This window comes from Mixophyes fleayi, chromosome 3 (assembly GCF_038048845.1).
Source record: "Mixophyes fleayi isolate aMixFle1 chromosome 3, aMixFle1.hap1, whole genome shotgun sequence".
Lineage (NCBI taxonomy): Eukaryota > Metazoa > Chordata > Amphibia > Anura > Limnodynastidae > Mixophyes > Mixophyes fleayi.
Window position 1 is genome coordinate 335510393 of NC_134404.1, and position 18293 is coordinate 335528685.

The 18293-nt window shown below is 44.4% G+C and overlaps 1 protein-coding gene across 1 annotated transcript in view; it reads left to right on the top strand.

Annotated features, from left to right (window-relative positions):
* The first annotated feature begins 4050 nt into the window (after positions 1–4050).
* Positions 4051–18293, top strand: part of CNIH3 (cornichon family AMPA receptor auxiliary protein 3) — a 69314-nt gene continuing 55071 nt past the window's right edge. Inside the window, exon 1 of the mRNA XM_075204325.1 lies at positions 4051–4576. Coding sequence (XP_075060426.1) covers positions 4496–4576 — 81 coding nt within the window. The 5' untranslated portion in view covers positions 4051–4495. The remainder of the gene's footprint in view (positions 4577–18293) is intronic.

An 18293-nucleotide genomic window follows, 5' to 3' on the forward strand; every position in this document is an offset into this window, starting at 1 on the left:
AGGGCCACCTGCATTTCTTCTTCCTTTAAAATGTTCCTAATAGGCTGCTGAATCGAGTCTTGCCCTCCGGGCTAAAATTTGCCAGCCCTCCCCTGCTCTCATTGTATTTCTTCAGTGGGAGAAACACTTTCTAAATAAATAATGAGACCCCTCCTGATGAAGACCGATGTCTTGGAAATTCTTTAAGCATCTTTGCATAGAAGTTTGCTTTATCTCTAGACGGATTTACGGAGACAGACTGACTTATCCGAGTCTCTAGTGCATAGTTGTCAGCCAGATAATGTCTAGATAAGATCTATTAATTTAATGTCTGGTTAGTGTTGAGTGTTTTACACAATGGATGACCCTTTTCTTCCCACCTGTTTTAAATAACAATAAAAAATAGTTCAGCGCTGCGGAATTGGTGGCGCTACATAATTGATGGTGATGATGATCAATGATATTTGTTTTATACAAACTGTTTCCTCTGTCAAGTGACTCACGCAGACGATGCATGACCTAATATGTAAGAAGAGAAAAAAGCCTATAAGAAGTGATATTTATACTGAATTTAGTATAAAATTCCGTCTTCAGCGACAAAAAACATACTTTAAACATACAGTAATTGTAGTAAAACAAATGCTAAATCATTCTTTATAACAAGCACAATGTCTGATGTTCCCGTGTTTCTGTTCTAGCAGCATCAGACGATTCCCTGACAGAATCTGCGCACTTGACATACAGTATCGGATGCTGTGCGGCCCCCCGGAGTTCGGTGACATTAACAGGTAAAGACGGCAGCAGTCACCAGCTGAAGGTCAGGAATATCTGTAACCCCTTCAGTGCAGAATGTGTCATCGGATGACAACTAGGCCGTGACTAACACCCTGTAGGATGAATCCAGAGGTGGTATGCTGGGGGAGAGGATGGTGCCTGCGTCTGCACGGGGCAGATAAGCCACAGAGGACGGACCCACGCTAAGAAGCGAGGAAGGAGTAAGACAATGGCAGTATGAGCTGTTGCCAGGCGGAATAAAAGAAACAATTTAATGATATTCTCTTGTCTTGGTGTAAACATTTGTGTGAGCAGACAACGAGATCTGCCAGAAATATATAAAAAAATATATTATATTGAAAAAAAAGTATATATATATATATATATATATATATATATATATATAATGATTTATCACATTTGAAAATCCAATGTTTACATATATTGGTGAACAGGCATCGATATAAACATTTGTTGGTGATAATAATAATTTATTCATAGCAGTACTATGATTGGCATCGCTGCAGAATATGTTGTGGAATTGCAAATAATTGCACCACAGCAGTGGCAATCCATTATGTGTCTGGGGGAAAATAGAATTATGTCATATCTTATACTGATAAACTATTTTAAATGTTCTATCGTCAGCAGAAAACAAAGTAAGTGAAAGTGGACAGTGAAGATTGGGAAAATGAAAATAAAATATATGATATTAATTCGGACAGGTGTAATTACATTTGTTCCAGAGCTGTTCTCTGTTTTCCTTGAATGTCAGAAGAGCTATTTGCTATCATTCATGTGTTGCTCATCTCACACTACCATATTTCTGTTAAAGCTCATCCGACAATACCGGTCCCTGACAGGTCATTAAATAAACCACTATGTTAGTAACAAATTAAACAACAGCTGATTGAATGGACTTTATAGCATAACGGAGTCAGGTACACTAATGGAAGGATAAGGAAACACAGTTGCTCAGCACAAAGCGATCAGTTTCAGAGCTTCGAGCTGTGCGCTCAGTTTGCCGATGTCAGCTAAAATGCAGTGAACGCGACAGGTGGGGTGGCACTCTGCCATAATCCACCACAAATATCCCGATGTAGCAGGTAGCAGGTCAACCAGTGGCTTCAACTACTTCATAGATCTATAAATTAACATATTATGAAGAGTATCTTTAAAGTGGATTTCATTTCTGTCATACCTGCCCTTCCCTGGTCCCTGGCAGGGGCAAACGCCGGATTTGTAGAGGGGGGTTTTCACACCACGCCACCAGTGGGCGTGACCAGCATGCATGGGGCGTGGCTATAAATTTAGACAGTGCTTGGCTGCTCTCCAACTCTCCCTATCCCCATAATATACGTGGGCAATGCTGCGGGCACTACTAGGTGCACGCAGCTCTTTCTTTTCAAGCAGAGTTGTGTGAAGCGGGGGCAGGGTTCAGCCACTTGAATTATACAGTGCCCCAGGCTTGGAGGGGGGATTTTCCAGGCACTAGGAACACCCCCCCCCCCCCTTCTGTTTGCCTATGCCTGGAACAACTGCCAGCAGTCATTTTGGTAGAATGGCTTTATGATGTGAAAGGACTAAATAAACCACTGATGTACAAACTTGCGCCAGTAGCCACAGGAGGCCATTGATGCCATTTTAGCAGCCCTGCAGGAGGCAGGATACATACAGGGGGGCTAAGATCTCCTCAAGGCTCATGTGAGAGCTCCAGGAGGTAGAGACAGAGGAGCCGTGAGAGGGGTGCACAGTGAACCATCTGCAGGTTGCCCTCTGTCTCGGAGCTAGGCTTGCTTAGAGGGGGCACACCCAGTTCTGCGAGATGCCTGGGCCTGACACATCTCCCTGACAGTCAGCAAACACAGGAGACCCAGGCAAGGTCTCCTGCAGCTGGGAAGCGGGGTAAGACGAGGGTAGTGCAGAGTATGCCAGCTCTGTCAGGGCCTGATTGTCTAATAAGCTGACTAGGCTGCAAACTACGGCACATGGTCCTGGGGGGGGGGGGGGGAGGGTCAAAATTGTGTCAGGGAGAGGTATAAACTGAAATTCATTTTTAAAATATAAGAGAACAGTTGTTCTTCAAATTAAAAAGAAAATTATAGTGAGGTTTTAATCTTGACGTATTCCCGTGGTAAAGGCTGAAAACAATGAGTCATCCTTGGGCGGGGGCTTGTGGGTAAGCAAGTAGGAGAGACAAGGATGGTGAGTTTAGAAAAACATAGGAATGTAGACATTGTGTATGTGGTGGTGGGGGGTGATAAAGCATAATTTTAAATTATGGACAAGTTTATTTTTATCTACCGCGTATTAGCTTGGCATGGAAGGCAAGGGGGTGCTAGCAGCGTATTAGCCTAGGGCGGCCTGAACCCTTAATCAGGCATTGAACACTGCACCCCCATTACTGACCTAGAGTACAATCCAAAAACTGCTCATACCTCCCTTCAGAGACCAGCTGGTACCGCATTGTACCACTTCTCAGTGTGACTGTGGAGACCTCCCCATCCCAACACAGTGAGCCCTGGACATTCATCCAAGAGGTCAGGGAATTTAGTACAGAAACAGAAATTATCAACTACACCCTTTACCGCTGGCAAACTGACACTGTAGTTTAGTTAAAATTAATTGTGTCCTTTTCAATATGGTACAATCTAATAATGCTGATGCTGAACCAAATATGTTGTGCACCCCTTAGATAGGCTAATGGGTGTTGGACTGAAGGAGTAGTTTAGATCCCTATTCTTTTGGGTGATTTTATATTTAATTTCATTACACTAGATGGAGAAATCTCTCCAACTCCACCTCCCTTCCTCTCCATTTGTTGTGTTTACAGCTAACTGTAAATATCATCATCATCACCATTTATTTATATAGCGCCACTGATTCCGCAGCGCTGTACAGAGAACTCATTCAAATCAGTCCCTGCCCCATTGGAGCTTACAGTCTAAATTTCCTAACACACAGACAGACAGAGACTAGGGTCAATTTTTTTTGATAGCAGACTTCTGCCATTTGTGTTTATTATATATCCTGCTACATTGTAGACAGGGATATGCACAAAGTTGTTTTCAAATACAGTTTATCTTGCTTATTCGAATTTACCATCTACTTGGGGCACAGGAAGATAAAGTTACTATCCCAGGAACCTGACAATAAGAATCCAACCAAAGTCTTCAGCAAATATGTTAATGTCTCTGTTATCAGCCAGTGGGCACATCCCAGGTGAGAAGTCACCTGTCACTGCCTGGATTGGTAGGACTCCTGAGACTGTCAGTATTAGTGACTGAGACCAGCTCATGTCAGTACAGATTCGTTATTTGCAGACTTTGCTCACCCATCTCAAGCCAGATGCACATGGAGCAAAGGCACCGACAGCTCCTCCTTCCTGTGCTTCTCTCAGCGCTGTCAGCTCTCCTCCCCTGGCTGAAATGAGTCACTCCATGCGTTCTGCATCGGAATCCAGCACCTCACAAGTGTCCTCTGTGTCTTTGGGGAGATGCAGGGCAGACGCTGGATCCTGGCAGTTCTGTGCAGGAAAAGTTCTGAGCTTTCACCAAACCTGGACATCGCCATGAAGTGTCCACTGATGGACTAACCTGGAGGTGGCTCTGCGCTCAACAGATGCGCCAAAGCCGTGTGGCGCAGCGCACTGTGCCGGAGCCCGGAGCCTGGGGATTTTATAAGGGTCTTCTAACAGTTGAACTGTGGCTCAGTTTGGATTTACTGTTCGCCCTGGGACGCAATGGCATTTACTTTTGCTGCCTTCTGCTACATGTTGTCTCTGGTCCTATGCGCTGCCCTCATCTTCTTCGCAATCTGGCATGTGAGTAATTTGGGGATTGGAAGAGGGGGGCAGAGGGGTCTAGTGTATGTAGTCTGCGGGGTTAGTGTACAGCCTGCTGTCTGTGAGCCCGGAGCGATGTCATGTCATACAAACCCTTTGTTAACAGAGGTAGGCAATCTGGCTCTCCAGTTCAGTAGAACTACAAGTCTCAGCATGCTGCCAGACAAGTATGATCAAATCTTATATCTATATACATATATATATAATTTAAAATAATATATATATATATATATATATATATATATATATATATATATATCTAACAATTTAGTAACACTTTCTGATGGCTAGCAGCTGTTACTGTCACAATGAGCTATATCATAATTTAGCTAGGACTAGGAAGTAGTAATACCAGTATATTTTCTCACTGTTGGAAATCTGCTGGCACTTGTGGTTCTACCACAGTGACTTGCTAGAGTCGGCAATAAAAGTTATTGACTCACTATTAAAATGAAATTATTGGCACCCCTGAAAAAAACTCATTCATATGATCACCCTAATTATGGGGGTTTAAAGGACACAGAATATGAAATTATTAATGCACTTGTTTACTAATAACCACCCTCTCACCTGTTAGCTTTGCTCTCTCTCTATTTCTTTTCTTTCTCTGTCTCTTACTCCCTCTGTATTTTTGTCTCTCTGTGTTGTTCCCTGTCTCTTTTCTCTCCTTCTCCCATCCTCACTCCTCCTTTCCCTCTCTCCCTCTCTCTATCGCAACTTACTAAAAAGTGGGGATAGGGCTTAGTAAACCCCCAATCACCATGATTTACCATGAAAATATGGCTGGACAGGAATCAAGGAGCCGCCCGTGAATGTGCAGCTGGGTGAGCAGTGTCTGCACTGTGATTTACCAAGAAATAATACAAAATGTTATAAAATATTTCAAAAATATATAAATAAAATAATAATAATAATAATAATAATAATAATATATATATATATATATATATATATATATATATATATATATATATAAATATTTTACTGCTATATTTTCTTGCTGCAATCCTTATTAAATAGACATATTGCATAGGGAAGCATTCACTGGAGAAAACCAGCTAATTTCTTCGCCGACAGAGCTACGACAAGCGATAGGATGGCGGTAGCATTCGATAGATAAGGAGAATCTCTCTCTCTCCGGCAATAACACCAGAGATGGGGCTTTTAACCCTTTAATTAATAGATGCCTAAGTCCTTTTACACCTGTCTCATTCTTTTTGTTTCTCCCCCTCTTTCTCGCCATATTTGTGAATTTTAGCAACACGATACAAGTAGAAGTAAACACTTCTTACACTCTCTCACATTTTAAAACTCCTTGTAATATCATTTATTCATTCATTTGAGTGACAGATTGATTTTTTAGACTGACTTTTTTTAGTTCTACAGTCTCAGCGTTTGCTGAATGGAAGCGGCCATGATAGAAGCTGGTGGTATTGTGACATATATACTAACAGAGGTATACATGTTGTTTCATCATATAGTGCTGTTGACATAGATGTTTTTTTATCCAAGCCGGTGACTTGAGATTCGGTACAGACTCTTCTAGAAATATGGCAGCATTCAAGCAATTTCTAATGTTTTTCTGAAGTAATTAAAACTTTTCTGACCCTGTTAAGAGGGGAGATTCCATTCAAAGCGTTGTGCCGCAGAGTGCCTCCAGAGCAGTCCGCGACAGCACTCCTTGTGTCGCAGAGTGCCTCCGGAAACAGTCCGCGACAGCACTCCTTGTGCCGCAGAGTGCCTCCAGAACAGTCCACGACAGCACTCCTTGTGTCACAGAGTGCCTCCGGAACAGTCCGCGACAGCACTCCTTGTGCCGCAGAGTGCCTCCGGAACAGTCAGCGACAGCACCCCTTGTGCCGCAGAGTGCCTCCAGAGCAGTCCACGACAGCACTCCTTGTGCCGCAGAGTGCCTCCGGAACAGTCCGTGACAGCACTCCTTGTGCCGCAGAGTGCCTCCAGAACAGTCCACGACAGCACTCCTTGTGCCGCAGAGGGCCTCCGGAACAGTCCGTGACAGCACTCCTTGTGCCGCAGAGTGCCTCCAGAACAGTCCACGACAGCACTCCTTGTGCCGCAGTGTGCCTCCAGAACAGTCCACGACAGCACTCCTTGTGCCGCAGAGTGCCTCCAGAGCAGTCCGCGACAGCACTCCTTGTGCCGCAGAGGGCCTCCGGAACAGTCCGCGACAGCACTCCTTGTGCCGCAGAGTGCCTCCAGAACAGTCCACGACAGCACTCCTTGTGCCGCAGAGTGCCTCCAGAACAGTCCACGACAGCACTCCTTGTGCCGCAGAGTGCCTCCAGAACAGTCCACGACAGCACTCCTTGTGCCGCAGAGTGCCTCCAGAGCAGTCCGCGACAGCACTCCTTGTGCCGCAGAGGGCCTCCGGAACAGTCCGTGACAGCACTCCTTGTGCCGCAGAATGCCTCCAGAACAGTCCACGACAGCACTCTTCGTGCCGCAGAGTGCCTCCAGAACAGTCCACGACAGCACCCCTTGTGCCGCAGAGGGCCTCCGGAACAGTCCGTGACAGCACTCCTTGTGCCGCAGAATGCCTCCAGAACAGTCCACGACAGCACTCTTTGTGCCGCAGAGTGCCTCCAGAACAGTCCACGACAGCACTCCTTGTGCCACAGAGGGCCTCCGGAACAGTCCACGACAACACTCCTTGTGCCGCAGAGGGCCTCCGAAACAGTTCATGACAGCACTCCTTGTGCCGCAGAGGGCCTCCGGAACAGTCCGCGACAGCACTCCTTGTGTCGCAGAGTGCCTCCGGAACAGTCCGCGACAGTACTCCTTGTGCCGCAGAGTGCCTCCGGAACAGTCCGCGACAGCACTCCTTGTGCCGCAGAGGGCCTCCGGAACAGTCCACGACAGCACTCCTTGTGCCGCAGAGTGCCTCCGGAACAGTCCGCGACAGCACTCCTTGTGTCGCAGAGTGCCTCCGGAACAGTCCACGACAGCACTCCTTGTGCCGCAGAGTGCCTCCGGGACAGTCCGCGACAGCACTCCTTGTGCTGCAGAGTGCCTCCGGAACAATCCGCGACAGCACTCCGTGGCGATGTTTTCTGCTCATTTTCCCTTGTACCTCATAGAGGTGCGCTGAATAATGAACGGAGATTTTTTAGCGTAATAGTCGGTGATGTGCGTAGCCGGACAGAGCGGTGATGTATGGCGGCACATCACTTTTAATTGAATCTCCCCCTTAAAGGCAAGATACCACAGTATTCCTTTCAGGTTCAGTCCCAAATTCAGAAAACTAAGGAGTGGGAGTATTATCATCTAAATTCATTCCTAAATAGTCAATATGTCCACTCCATTTGAGCTTTCAGCTGTGGATGGGGTATCCTTCTCTTTACAGATGTCAGGGGACCCTTCATATCATGTGACCGCCCTGGTCAGTCATCCTTTGGGATTCGATTTTACTAAAAATATTACACCCAAAACAAAAAAAAATGGACATTATCTCATTTGCGCTGGGAGCTCCTCTGAAGTTTCATTGCAATGGGGATCTTTTTTCTCCACGTTGGATTAGTTAATTATCATGGGGACACAATTTAATTAGCTAAGAATCACTGGGACGCAATTCATTTATTACATTAATATAGGGGGCACAATTTGTTTGTTCTTCCTGTGGTACCCACTGGCCAGGGGTACCAGGAGGGGCTCAATGATACTTAGCATTGGGCCCAGCATCCCTAAGTGTTGAGTCCCAAGATGGAGGGATGGATGACTTTTAAAAAACAAGCAAAAAATATTAGTCATAATGCATCTGGAGATTTGGAGGTGAAATCACCAGGGTTGTGCGGCAAAGTTCGGCAGTTTCCAAACCACCATACAGGCCTCATTTTGATAGGTTCCCCCCTAGAAGTTCATCTAGGTATGCGAAGAGGTGGAAATATCTGAAGAGACGCACTCTAGCCTTCAACTGTAGTTCTGTAGTTACCTTCATTAAATAAAACTTTCTCCTAAAATACGTCTCGGCTTAGCCTTCGTTATGGCATTAAATTAATCTTAAGCGTGAGGCGACATCGCCGCTGTCGTTATTACATGTGGAGCTTTAGAGTGTTTGAGGCTTTTACACTGGTGCTTCTCCGGCAAAGTGTAACTGGAAGGTACAAAATGTGTCAAATTTAAAGTATAGGACAATCACCAAAATCAATTCATTTTGCAGAGTGGAAAAGGCCTTGCTTCCCTGTGCACAGCAAGGACCGGCCCGAACAACATGCCCTCTTTATCCTTTATCCAATTTCCGTAACTTTGCGAATTAAAATCTTGATTTTGAACTGACCGGCAAAACTAGGCGTAACGGTGCGCTTACTCCGTACTTTGCATAGTTTGCATAGGAATGCGTTCACCCTGCTGCAGCTCCTCCCATTGGCCGGGGTAAACATCTGCTCCTCCACAAATATCGCCGTCTTCCTTTGTAAGCTCATGGAGAAATCCAGGCTCTGAATATATGCGCTTTGTAAATCACATACCTCCCAACATGCAAGTCCCGAGCAGAGGGGAAGGGGGCATGGCTACAGCTAGATGTAGGCGTGGTCACGTCAAGTTGAAGGTGTGGCCACACCCCCTGAGGGCTGCCTAGCACTGTAAAGCACTAGACTGCCCATTAGCATTCTCCCTTCTCCCACGCGCCCCTAGATATGACAGCCTCGAGATACACAGGAAATTTGTCTTTGGAACTTTGTGGTCTTTTCCGATTTTGTAAGATTCCGTCACCACTGTGAGGCCTGTAACAAAGAGATATAAGCAGCAAATTCATGTGAAAATCAGGTTATTATTTTTTTTTTTTTAACATAAATTACTGTGACACGATAGAAGAAGTATGTTTTCCCATTTTCCCTTGTTGTTTTTTTCTTCATGCTGCTACTAATGAGTTTTGTTTCTGGACTACCATGGCAACCACAGTCACCTGGCATATGATGTAGTGAGCAGAGAGGCTTAGAAACACCCCTCTGAGCTCTGTCTGTCACATCCTCCTTCTCCCCCCCCCCTTCCTCACATGACACACTGAGAACTCTGAGCTTGTGTCTGTGTAGCAGACTGACTGTCTCTGTGCCTGGCAGCCACAAAAGAAAAGGAGATAATAATTTAGAGGAGAATAGCTAAGAAACATGAATCAGATCCATGCTCAAACGATACTTAACTTGCTATTTAAAGAAAAAAATATTCTATGGAGCATTGCCGCTTTAAAGAGTTAAAATGCACCTGTCATCTACACACAGCGGTACTAGCGATTTTGGGGCTAGACGAATATTGGGCCTGTCAATTCATAGGAACTAGTGAGGTCCCTGTGGCATAGGTGACAAGGTGGGATGTCTGGTGTTGGTGATTGACCAGAGGTTACTCTGCTGCGGGTGTGACTGTGAACAGCAGAGGTGCGCAGACACCAGAGCGAATTATTCCAATGTCTACGTGATTTCTGAAGCCGCTTGTTCGTGTCGCAATCTACCTGTTACCCGCTGTGAGCTGATCCTGACCAATACTTGTCTGAACGAGTCCTAGAAGTTGTTAGAATATGCACCAACGTTTGCTGCAGCAGAGGATTGTGAATTGAGAATCATTCTTTATTACATAGACCTATCAAACCCAGGGATTAACATTAATTAAATGCTGACTTAATTTATTGCCGAGAAGGTTTTTTTAAACATCAATTAATTAATCCAGCCCAGATAAATGCAACAAGGAGGAGTGTAGCAACAGAATTTCTCACGCCGCCTTCCAAAAAGAATGCAGAGCAAGTAAACCCCACTGCCGATACTGAAGACGTTGTGGTCAATGTCCCTGGGGTCCCTACGACAGTCACGTGGGCCGCAGACAAAATTCAGGTCAAACTGAAATGCAGATTTTCCAGCTTTTTGCTCTGACCAGAAGATTACAGTCCTGTAATCGAATAGCAGAGAGGGGTGTGGGCTCTGGGTTCAGTGATCATGGGTGGGATTCTCTGACACTTCCAAATGAAAGCAGAGATTGACATCAAAGTCATTAGCAACACACAGTGAGTCCTATTGTGACATATACTGCAATTGCTTTAGTATTAATCCTTTTCCTCCGTTCTGCAAGTGTAACATACAGGTCAGACGTTCCCACCTATGTCAATGATCCAGATGCCTTCAGGATTTTAAGAGGGGTTCACATTGCCCAAATCTCTGGGTAACAAGGCCCCTCCTGTGCTGTCTGAGAATTACACCTTGAGAAACCTGTTGACCATTCTGTTTCTGATGTGGCTCATAAATAGGGTTGTCTGATAAAGCAGCCAAGTCTAGGAACACGTAAGAATTACAATCTCTCCAGCATGACCCATTCCATCCGCTGTAAAATATTCAGCTTCTGATTTTCCTACTTATTTATCAGTAACCAGGGCTAAATGAATGGATTGTTGTGAATAAAGCCCTCTTCTCATCAGTTATTTGCTTCCAGGTAAATGTGATTAGAAAATAAGTGGGAAAACCCGAGCAGGTGTTATGGGTTTTTTTTTCTTAAAAAAAGACATGGTTACATAATTAAAGGTAAATTTGTACACAATCCTCTGTAATACTTGCAGTGCAGCTGGTGTAATTCATGCGTCCGGATTTTCCTAGTAACCCCTTCGGAAGAAGGAGCAATGATTGACGCCTCTGTGTCCAGAAAGGTTTTTGCAAGAGGCACGTGTTTGCTCCCAAACTCCCCTGAGTCAGCACATTCGAGATCTTCCTACCCCGCTAATCGCAGGGGCGACGCTGTGTGAGCCAGGAACGTTCATTTGTCTCCAGGTGAGACACTTTACAATATAAAAACTTCTGTCCATGCTAAAGTGTTCTATCTATATAACCGTACTTCTCTGCAGTGTGAAATCATACGATATTTTATCTCGTTGTCGGTAACGATCAAATAAAATATTAATATTAATGTTTAGGTAGAGTAAGAAAGTGAGATTCCAGCGTTTTATCTTATCCTCGGTGTCTGTACACAGTGGAATAGGTGGCTGGATTACTCAGCGTTAGGGGACATAGAACTTGTCATCTGTATGAATTGTGAGATGTAAGGTATAGTGACATCAGTCTTCTCCTGGGGTCTGTATAGTAAAAAAAAAAAAAATAGTATGTCCTTAGATCACATCTCACGTATAGACAGTGGAGAGGGAGGGAAGTCAGTGAACGATGTGTCTGACTGTAGACAGCTCACAGGGGAAAGTGCGTTTTTTTGTAAAGGGGGATTCCAAATGCACAGTAAAAAAATCAAGGTGCAGAGTAAAACAATGAAGGGTGAATATATTAAGCTGCATAAGTGCTGTTGTATGAGGGAGGAGTAGAGACATCTGTCAAAAAGGGACGGCTTCAGCCTCACCTATTATGTCAATAAGGCACAATATGGGCCCTTTGCAAAAGTGATTGATAGCTATGACCTTCTTCATTAAAGCTGCACTACCATCTAGGAAAATATTGCCCTAAGCGGCCCCTCCCCCGAGCAGGAATTTTGGGGCTGCCCTGTGCAGCTGTTTTCCTGGAGATCCTCTGTTTCGCTCACAGACCCAGTTTTCAGCTGATCGGTCACATTCCTCTGATGCGTGCAGCAACTAAAGGGTGTTTTTAAGGGAGAGAAGGAAGCTTGGGGGTGGCCTAGGAGTGCTAGACACGCCCCCGAGGGGCATGGCCACAGTTATTGTGATGTGTTTGAATAGGAAACTATGGGAATTAATCAGCATTATCATTAATTAGTGTTTGAGACGTCAGTTGTGCAACAAAATCACATTTTCAAATGCTGGTATCTATGCAGGGGCTACATATATAATGTAATTGTTTTGTTTTGTGTCCCCATGCCGCCTGCCCAAATGTTGACTACCGATGCCTAAACAATATCAGCATTACCAGTATAGAGGTGGGTTGGGTTGCCAACTATTAGTAAATGTACTCATAGGAGCCAAAACTGGGGGTACTCAAGTTAACGCAACGAGCCCTCTCCACGGTACCCTGGTCAGGGGACAGTTAGTGGGTGCCCAATGTGCCCCCCCCTCGCCCCTTCCTCAGTACCATCCTCCTCTGGCGGTGCGCCCCCATCCTGGCCTGTCATCTACTTCTTACATTGTGTGCAGCCAGAGGTAGGCAGAGGAGGGGGATGAAGGTCTCATTGCTGTCTATGAGACTGCCGGCTGATGCTGGTCTCTGTTAGAGACACTTTGAAAGTGTTGCACTGCATGGAAGAGCAGCTGCCAGAATTGCACAACAATTTAGAAATGCACAGGGAGCGCTTAAGTTGATTTAGATAATTAAACACACCCATATTCCCCATTTTCAGCCAGAGGCTGTAATAGTCTCAGACAATTTTACCTCCGGCCACCAGAGGTCACTATTATATCTGGAATTTACTATTGAACTTGCCCTTATCCAAGATGGCCAGTACTGCCTCAAAATATGCACTCCCTAACTGAAGACTTCAGTTTTTTGTTTGCTCAGCTCCTGCAGCCTGACCCTGTTCCTCTTGGTTTATCTACTATCTGCTTGTGTACCGACCTGGCTGACAATTAACCTCCAATCGCCACAATTTAGGTGGGACGGTCCTGATTTGAGCGCTCTATCCCGCCATCACGATCGGGAAAGTATAGTCTGCTCACTGCTGCTCTCTACGTGGCAGAGCAGCGGTGAATGGGCGCCGTTCACACGGCAATGACATACTTGCCAACTCTCCCTGAATGTCAGGGAGACTCCCTGAAATAGGGGTGACCTCCCTCACTCCCTGAAGAGTCTGGCATTCTCCCTGATGCTGAGCCAGTACAAGACGTGATTGGCTTCACCATCTGTGGCATGATGACACAGTTCAGAAATTGTGTCCTATGTCCATGTATTGATGCCTATGGAGGTGGCCATTTTCCTGGAGACCAAGATTTAATCAAAGACTGACAGGTAAGACAACATGACTTCAGTAATAAAGATAGAAATGTAAAAGACTCTATGGGGGGTAGTCAATTGACGGCGGGATCGCCGAAAATCCCGCACTCGAAAGATATTACCGTTAATACGGTAATATCACGCTTACCGTATTTACGCGCAGGATTACCGTATTAACGGTAATATTTTTCGAGCGCGGGATTTTCGGCTATCCCGCCGTCAATTGAATACCCCCCTAGAGATTCATTAGCTGCTTTTCTTTAACGCATAGTTGCCTACTCTCCCGGAATGTCCGGGCAACTCACGCACTTCTGGGAGACCTCCCGGGCTCCCGGGAGAGCAGGGCAACCTCCTGGTTCTCGCCCCCACAATATATAAGCAGCGGGGGGCGGGGCTTGGTGACGCAAATATTGCCGCATCTTAGCCCTGCCCCCTGGTGTAATTGGCCAAAATTGTGACAATCGTTTAGGGGCGGGGACAAAATTATGCGATTCATCAAGCCACGCCCCTGCACTCCCCCCTCCACCCCGGATCTCCCTGAAGTCAACGAGGAAAAGTTGGCAAGTATGGGCAATGAAGGTGTTTGGATAGGAGGAGAGAACGGGGCAGCCTGGCGCTTCAAAAGCGCTAGGCACGCCCCGTGTTGTGGCCACATCCCCCCACCCCGCCTACCGGCCATTCTCCCAAATCCTGCTTCCCAGAACTTGATTCAGTCGTGTCCCCTTTTTTCGGAGGGGGCGTGTCTTTGTCCTGTAATAAGATGTTTAATTGTTGGATGGTATAGAATCGCCTCAAGTACATAATTTCATCATAGGGCCACAATGACTCAATTCACGACACTCTGGGCCCCTCCACAGTCCGAAAAAATGTAGGCAAGTATGACATGTAAAAACGCTATTTTTATGGACTGCTATTTTGTTGCCTTTAAACAGAAACAGAGTGTGTAATAGTGACTAACAGGGACCAGAAGAAGCAGTTGATTTAAGAGCACCACCAACTTCTAAAGATTGAGGACGCCCAACCAATACGCTACATAGGATAGGAGTAGTCTTATTTTACCCATCAAAATAATCCATGTGAACTAATCCTGTAAAAAATGGGCAGAAAACAAAATCACTTTTAATGTCTCTTTCAGGATGACCTATGTAGGGTGACAGCTTGGTGTTTAATGTCCTGTGTAATAGGTATGAAGCCATGAAAATGTAATGGCAGCATCTGAACCGGCTCACAGTAAATGTTGCGTCTCCTCTTGGCATAAGACAATATTCCATCTACCGCTGCCATCCAGCTGTTGTTACTTCCCAATCCATTCACGGTTCTTCCTCTGAGACCGTTCCCACTGAATTATTGACCTAAAGTTTACATTGGGGAGCGAGTTTCTTAGAAGTTTTAATGCTGCTGGATAATTTACTATGGTTGTATCTTCCTGTCACGTCAGTTTAAAAGAATATAACATTACTCTGTGCCATGCCTGGGACTCGCTGCAGCATGAACATCAGACAATTAGCAACACGCAGTCCCTCTGGATTAGTCCTTCTAGTGCTATCTGACCCTTTGAAATATTTACAATTCCTTACTGGTTACACTTGTAAAAACTTTGCTCTGAATACCCTGTAAGGTCAATCAAATTGTCCTTTTTGTAGGAATTTCCTTGTAGTATCTTCCAAGAGTTGCCAGCAAAAACATATTTCTACTGCCATATTCCTTTTTGTATTATTAGAGAATTAACTGTGCCCATATCCTTACCTATCTACTGTAGTCAGTGCTGGACTCATTGACACATAGAAGAGCAAAGTGCAGGTCTAACTGCTTAACAATGATTTGATGGAACCTGCGTCTCCCAGGTGCTGTACCTGCTACAATATTATGTACACTAGAGTGATTAGCACTTCTGCCTTACAGCACTGCGGTCATGAGTTCAATTCCCGACCATGGCCTTATCTGTGTGGAGTTTTTATGTTCTCCCTGTGTTTGCATGGGTTTCCTCCAGGTGCTCCGGTTTCCTCCCACACTCCAAAAACATACTGGTAGGTTAATTGGCTGCTAACAAATTTGACCCTAGTCTGTTTGTCTGTGTGTGTGTGTGTGTGTGTGTGTGTGTGTGTTAAGGAAATTAGATTGTAAGCTCCAATGGGGCAGGGACTGATGTGAGTGAGTTCTCTGTACAGCGCTGCGAAATTAGTGGCGCTATATAAATAGATGGTGATGATGATGACAGCCAGAAATCCTGAGTTCTTTCCTCCTTTTCCACATCGCAGTTAGCTCAGAATAGGGTATATAGATAAGAATAGGCTCACAGTTATTTCTATAGTAGTAACGAGCTGTGACAACTATGGGGGATGGAGAAAATAAATTTGTAATCGAAGTTACCCTTTAACTTTTTTGTTGCAAGCATTCTAAAGCTCTGATTGGCTACAGGTTGGTTATTAAATCTGCCCACTTCGAAATAACTTGCACACATGAACTAGTAACACTATTTGGGTATATCATGTCTCAGTTATTCTACTAATTCCTAGTCTATGAAGTTCCACAAATACTTATTGGAAAATCCTTACTATAAACCTTAAAATGACGTACAGTTGACTTAATTAGATATTGTGCAAATTACTATATAACCATCATCGTTATCGAACATCTGATATTCGTTGGAAAATTTCCAGGGAGAATTTGCTATGATGCATCTAAACACATCACATGCAATATTGTCTTGGTGGATCTTGGAGCACTACAATTCCCATAATGTCAGGTTTACAGAACTTAATTATAATGATTTATTTTTATTTTTATTATATTCTATTTTGATATCATTATATCAAAAGTATTTATTTAAAATAGATATTAACTTATAAAGCCTAGAGAATAGGAATAGATGGGAACAGTTGCAGAATCAAAAAAATATTTTGTACTCTTGTTCATTACTAAAAAAAATAGGGACATTTACAGGTACAGAAATTTCCAGGGACAAATCTTAGGGACAGTTGGTGGCCATACCATATCTCACATCTGTCCTGATTTCCGCAGGACAGTCCCAAATGGAGGACCCTGAAAGGGATGAGAATTGCGCAAAAATGGGTGGAGTTTCATCCAAAAGTGGAGGTGCTCGGGCAGATGGAGGTGGGGTTTGGGTGGACCAGAGGTGGAGCTTATGTTGTCCCGACTTCTCATGCTTGAATGCTGGGAGGTATGCTGTACAGAAAGTTAGTTACAAATCAGTAATACAGGGGATGGGACTAAAATGCCATTTATTCCCCACATTGACTCTATATCTAAATCATGTTACATACACCTAAAGAACATTTCCAGAATACGCACATATCTCACACAAGACACTGCAAAAACCTTAATTCATGCACTCATCATCTCCCGCATCGACTATTGCAATTCCCTCCTTACTGGTCTTCCCAAAGTCAGACTTGAACCCATACAATCTTTTTTGCACGCAGCGGCAAGATTGATTTTCCTTACTAACCGTTCTTCCTCTGCTGAGCCACTCTGTCAGTCTCTACATTGGCTGGCTGTATTTCAACGAATCCAATATAAAATTCTTCTACTAACATACAAGGCCATCAACAAAATTGCACCGACATACATCTCCTCACTTGTCTCAAAATATCTCCCAACTCGACACCTCCGTTCTGCACAAGATCTACGTCTCTCCTCCACTCTCATCACATCCTCCCATTCTCGGTTACAGGATTTTTTCCGGGCTGCACCCACTTTGTGGAATTCCCTCCCTCGCACAGTAAGACTTTCCTCTAGTCTTCAAACCTTCAAGCGTTCACTGAAAACCCACCTCTTCAGGCAAGGTTATGATATTCCTCAACCACCATCTTAATTTCCCTAGATTACCCTATTACCACCCTCTACACAGCTAACGCAAGACAACAACCCTCTGACCAACATTGCCACACACACAGCCCACTCAATACTTTTACCTTTGCGTTCTAGCTGGTCCATTGTGCAATATGATGTAGCACGTGCCCTTGTGTTTCTAACTCCCATTGTCCTATAGATTGTAAGCTTGCGAGCAGGGCCCTCTTACCTCTCTGTCTGTATGTATTACCCAGTATTGTCTTATCAGTGTTTGTTCCCAATTGTAAAGCGCTACGGAATTTGCTGGCGCTATATAAATAAATGTTGATGATGATGAAAATGACGAGATTTGATGCAACCCATCCACTTCACTAGTTGGCAGGATGCGAGAGTGGTCTAATTTGTGTCTTAAACGTTATCCCAAACTGTTGGTAGGTAGTCCGCTGCATCGCCTTCAGCCATTTTTATCCTGTGGAGTTCTGTTTCTATTGTTATAAACATCTGCATAAAATTCAGTACACAACAGTAACAACCTAACCATCTGTGTTCATTAACTAGAACATAAACCAAACACAACACAAATTGCAGAGGAATAAATGCTCTCACATTTTGTGCATTACACAGACCCAGTCATCATTGAATAAAAAATGTTCTGTCACATAAAAACTACTTTTAGCCGCAATTTTAATTTTGCATGGGGTGAAGGATTACATACTGCTTGCTGGAGAAAGCGGCAGCTTGCACAACGTGAGAAGGGAACAGTGAGAGGCAGGAACTGGGATTAGACTAGACAGGATAATGTCTCCGCTGCATTGTGACCTGCGGCAGAGGAACTAGAGATCTGATTTTATTTTGATTTCTGAATGAAATGGACAGTTGTGTAAATGCAGAGAGCAACACACAGGCAGAAGATAATCTGCATATAACGGCATTTCATCAAGAATATATTTCATATTTCATGTAGAATATATATGTGTGTAACTAGGTCTTGCGCCTGAACATGAGAGTGG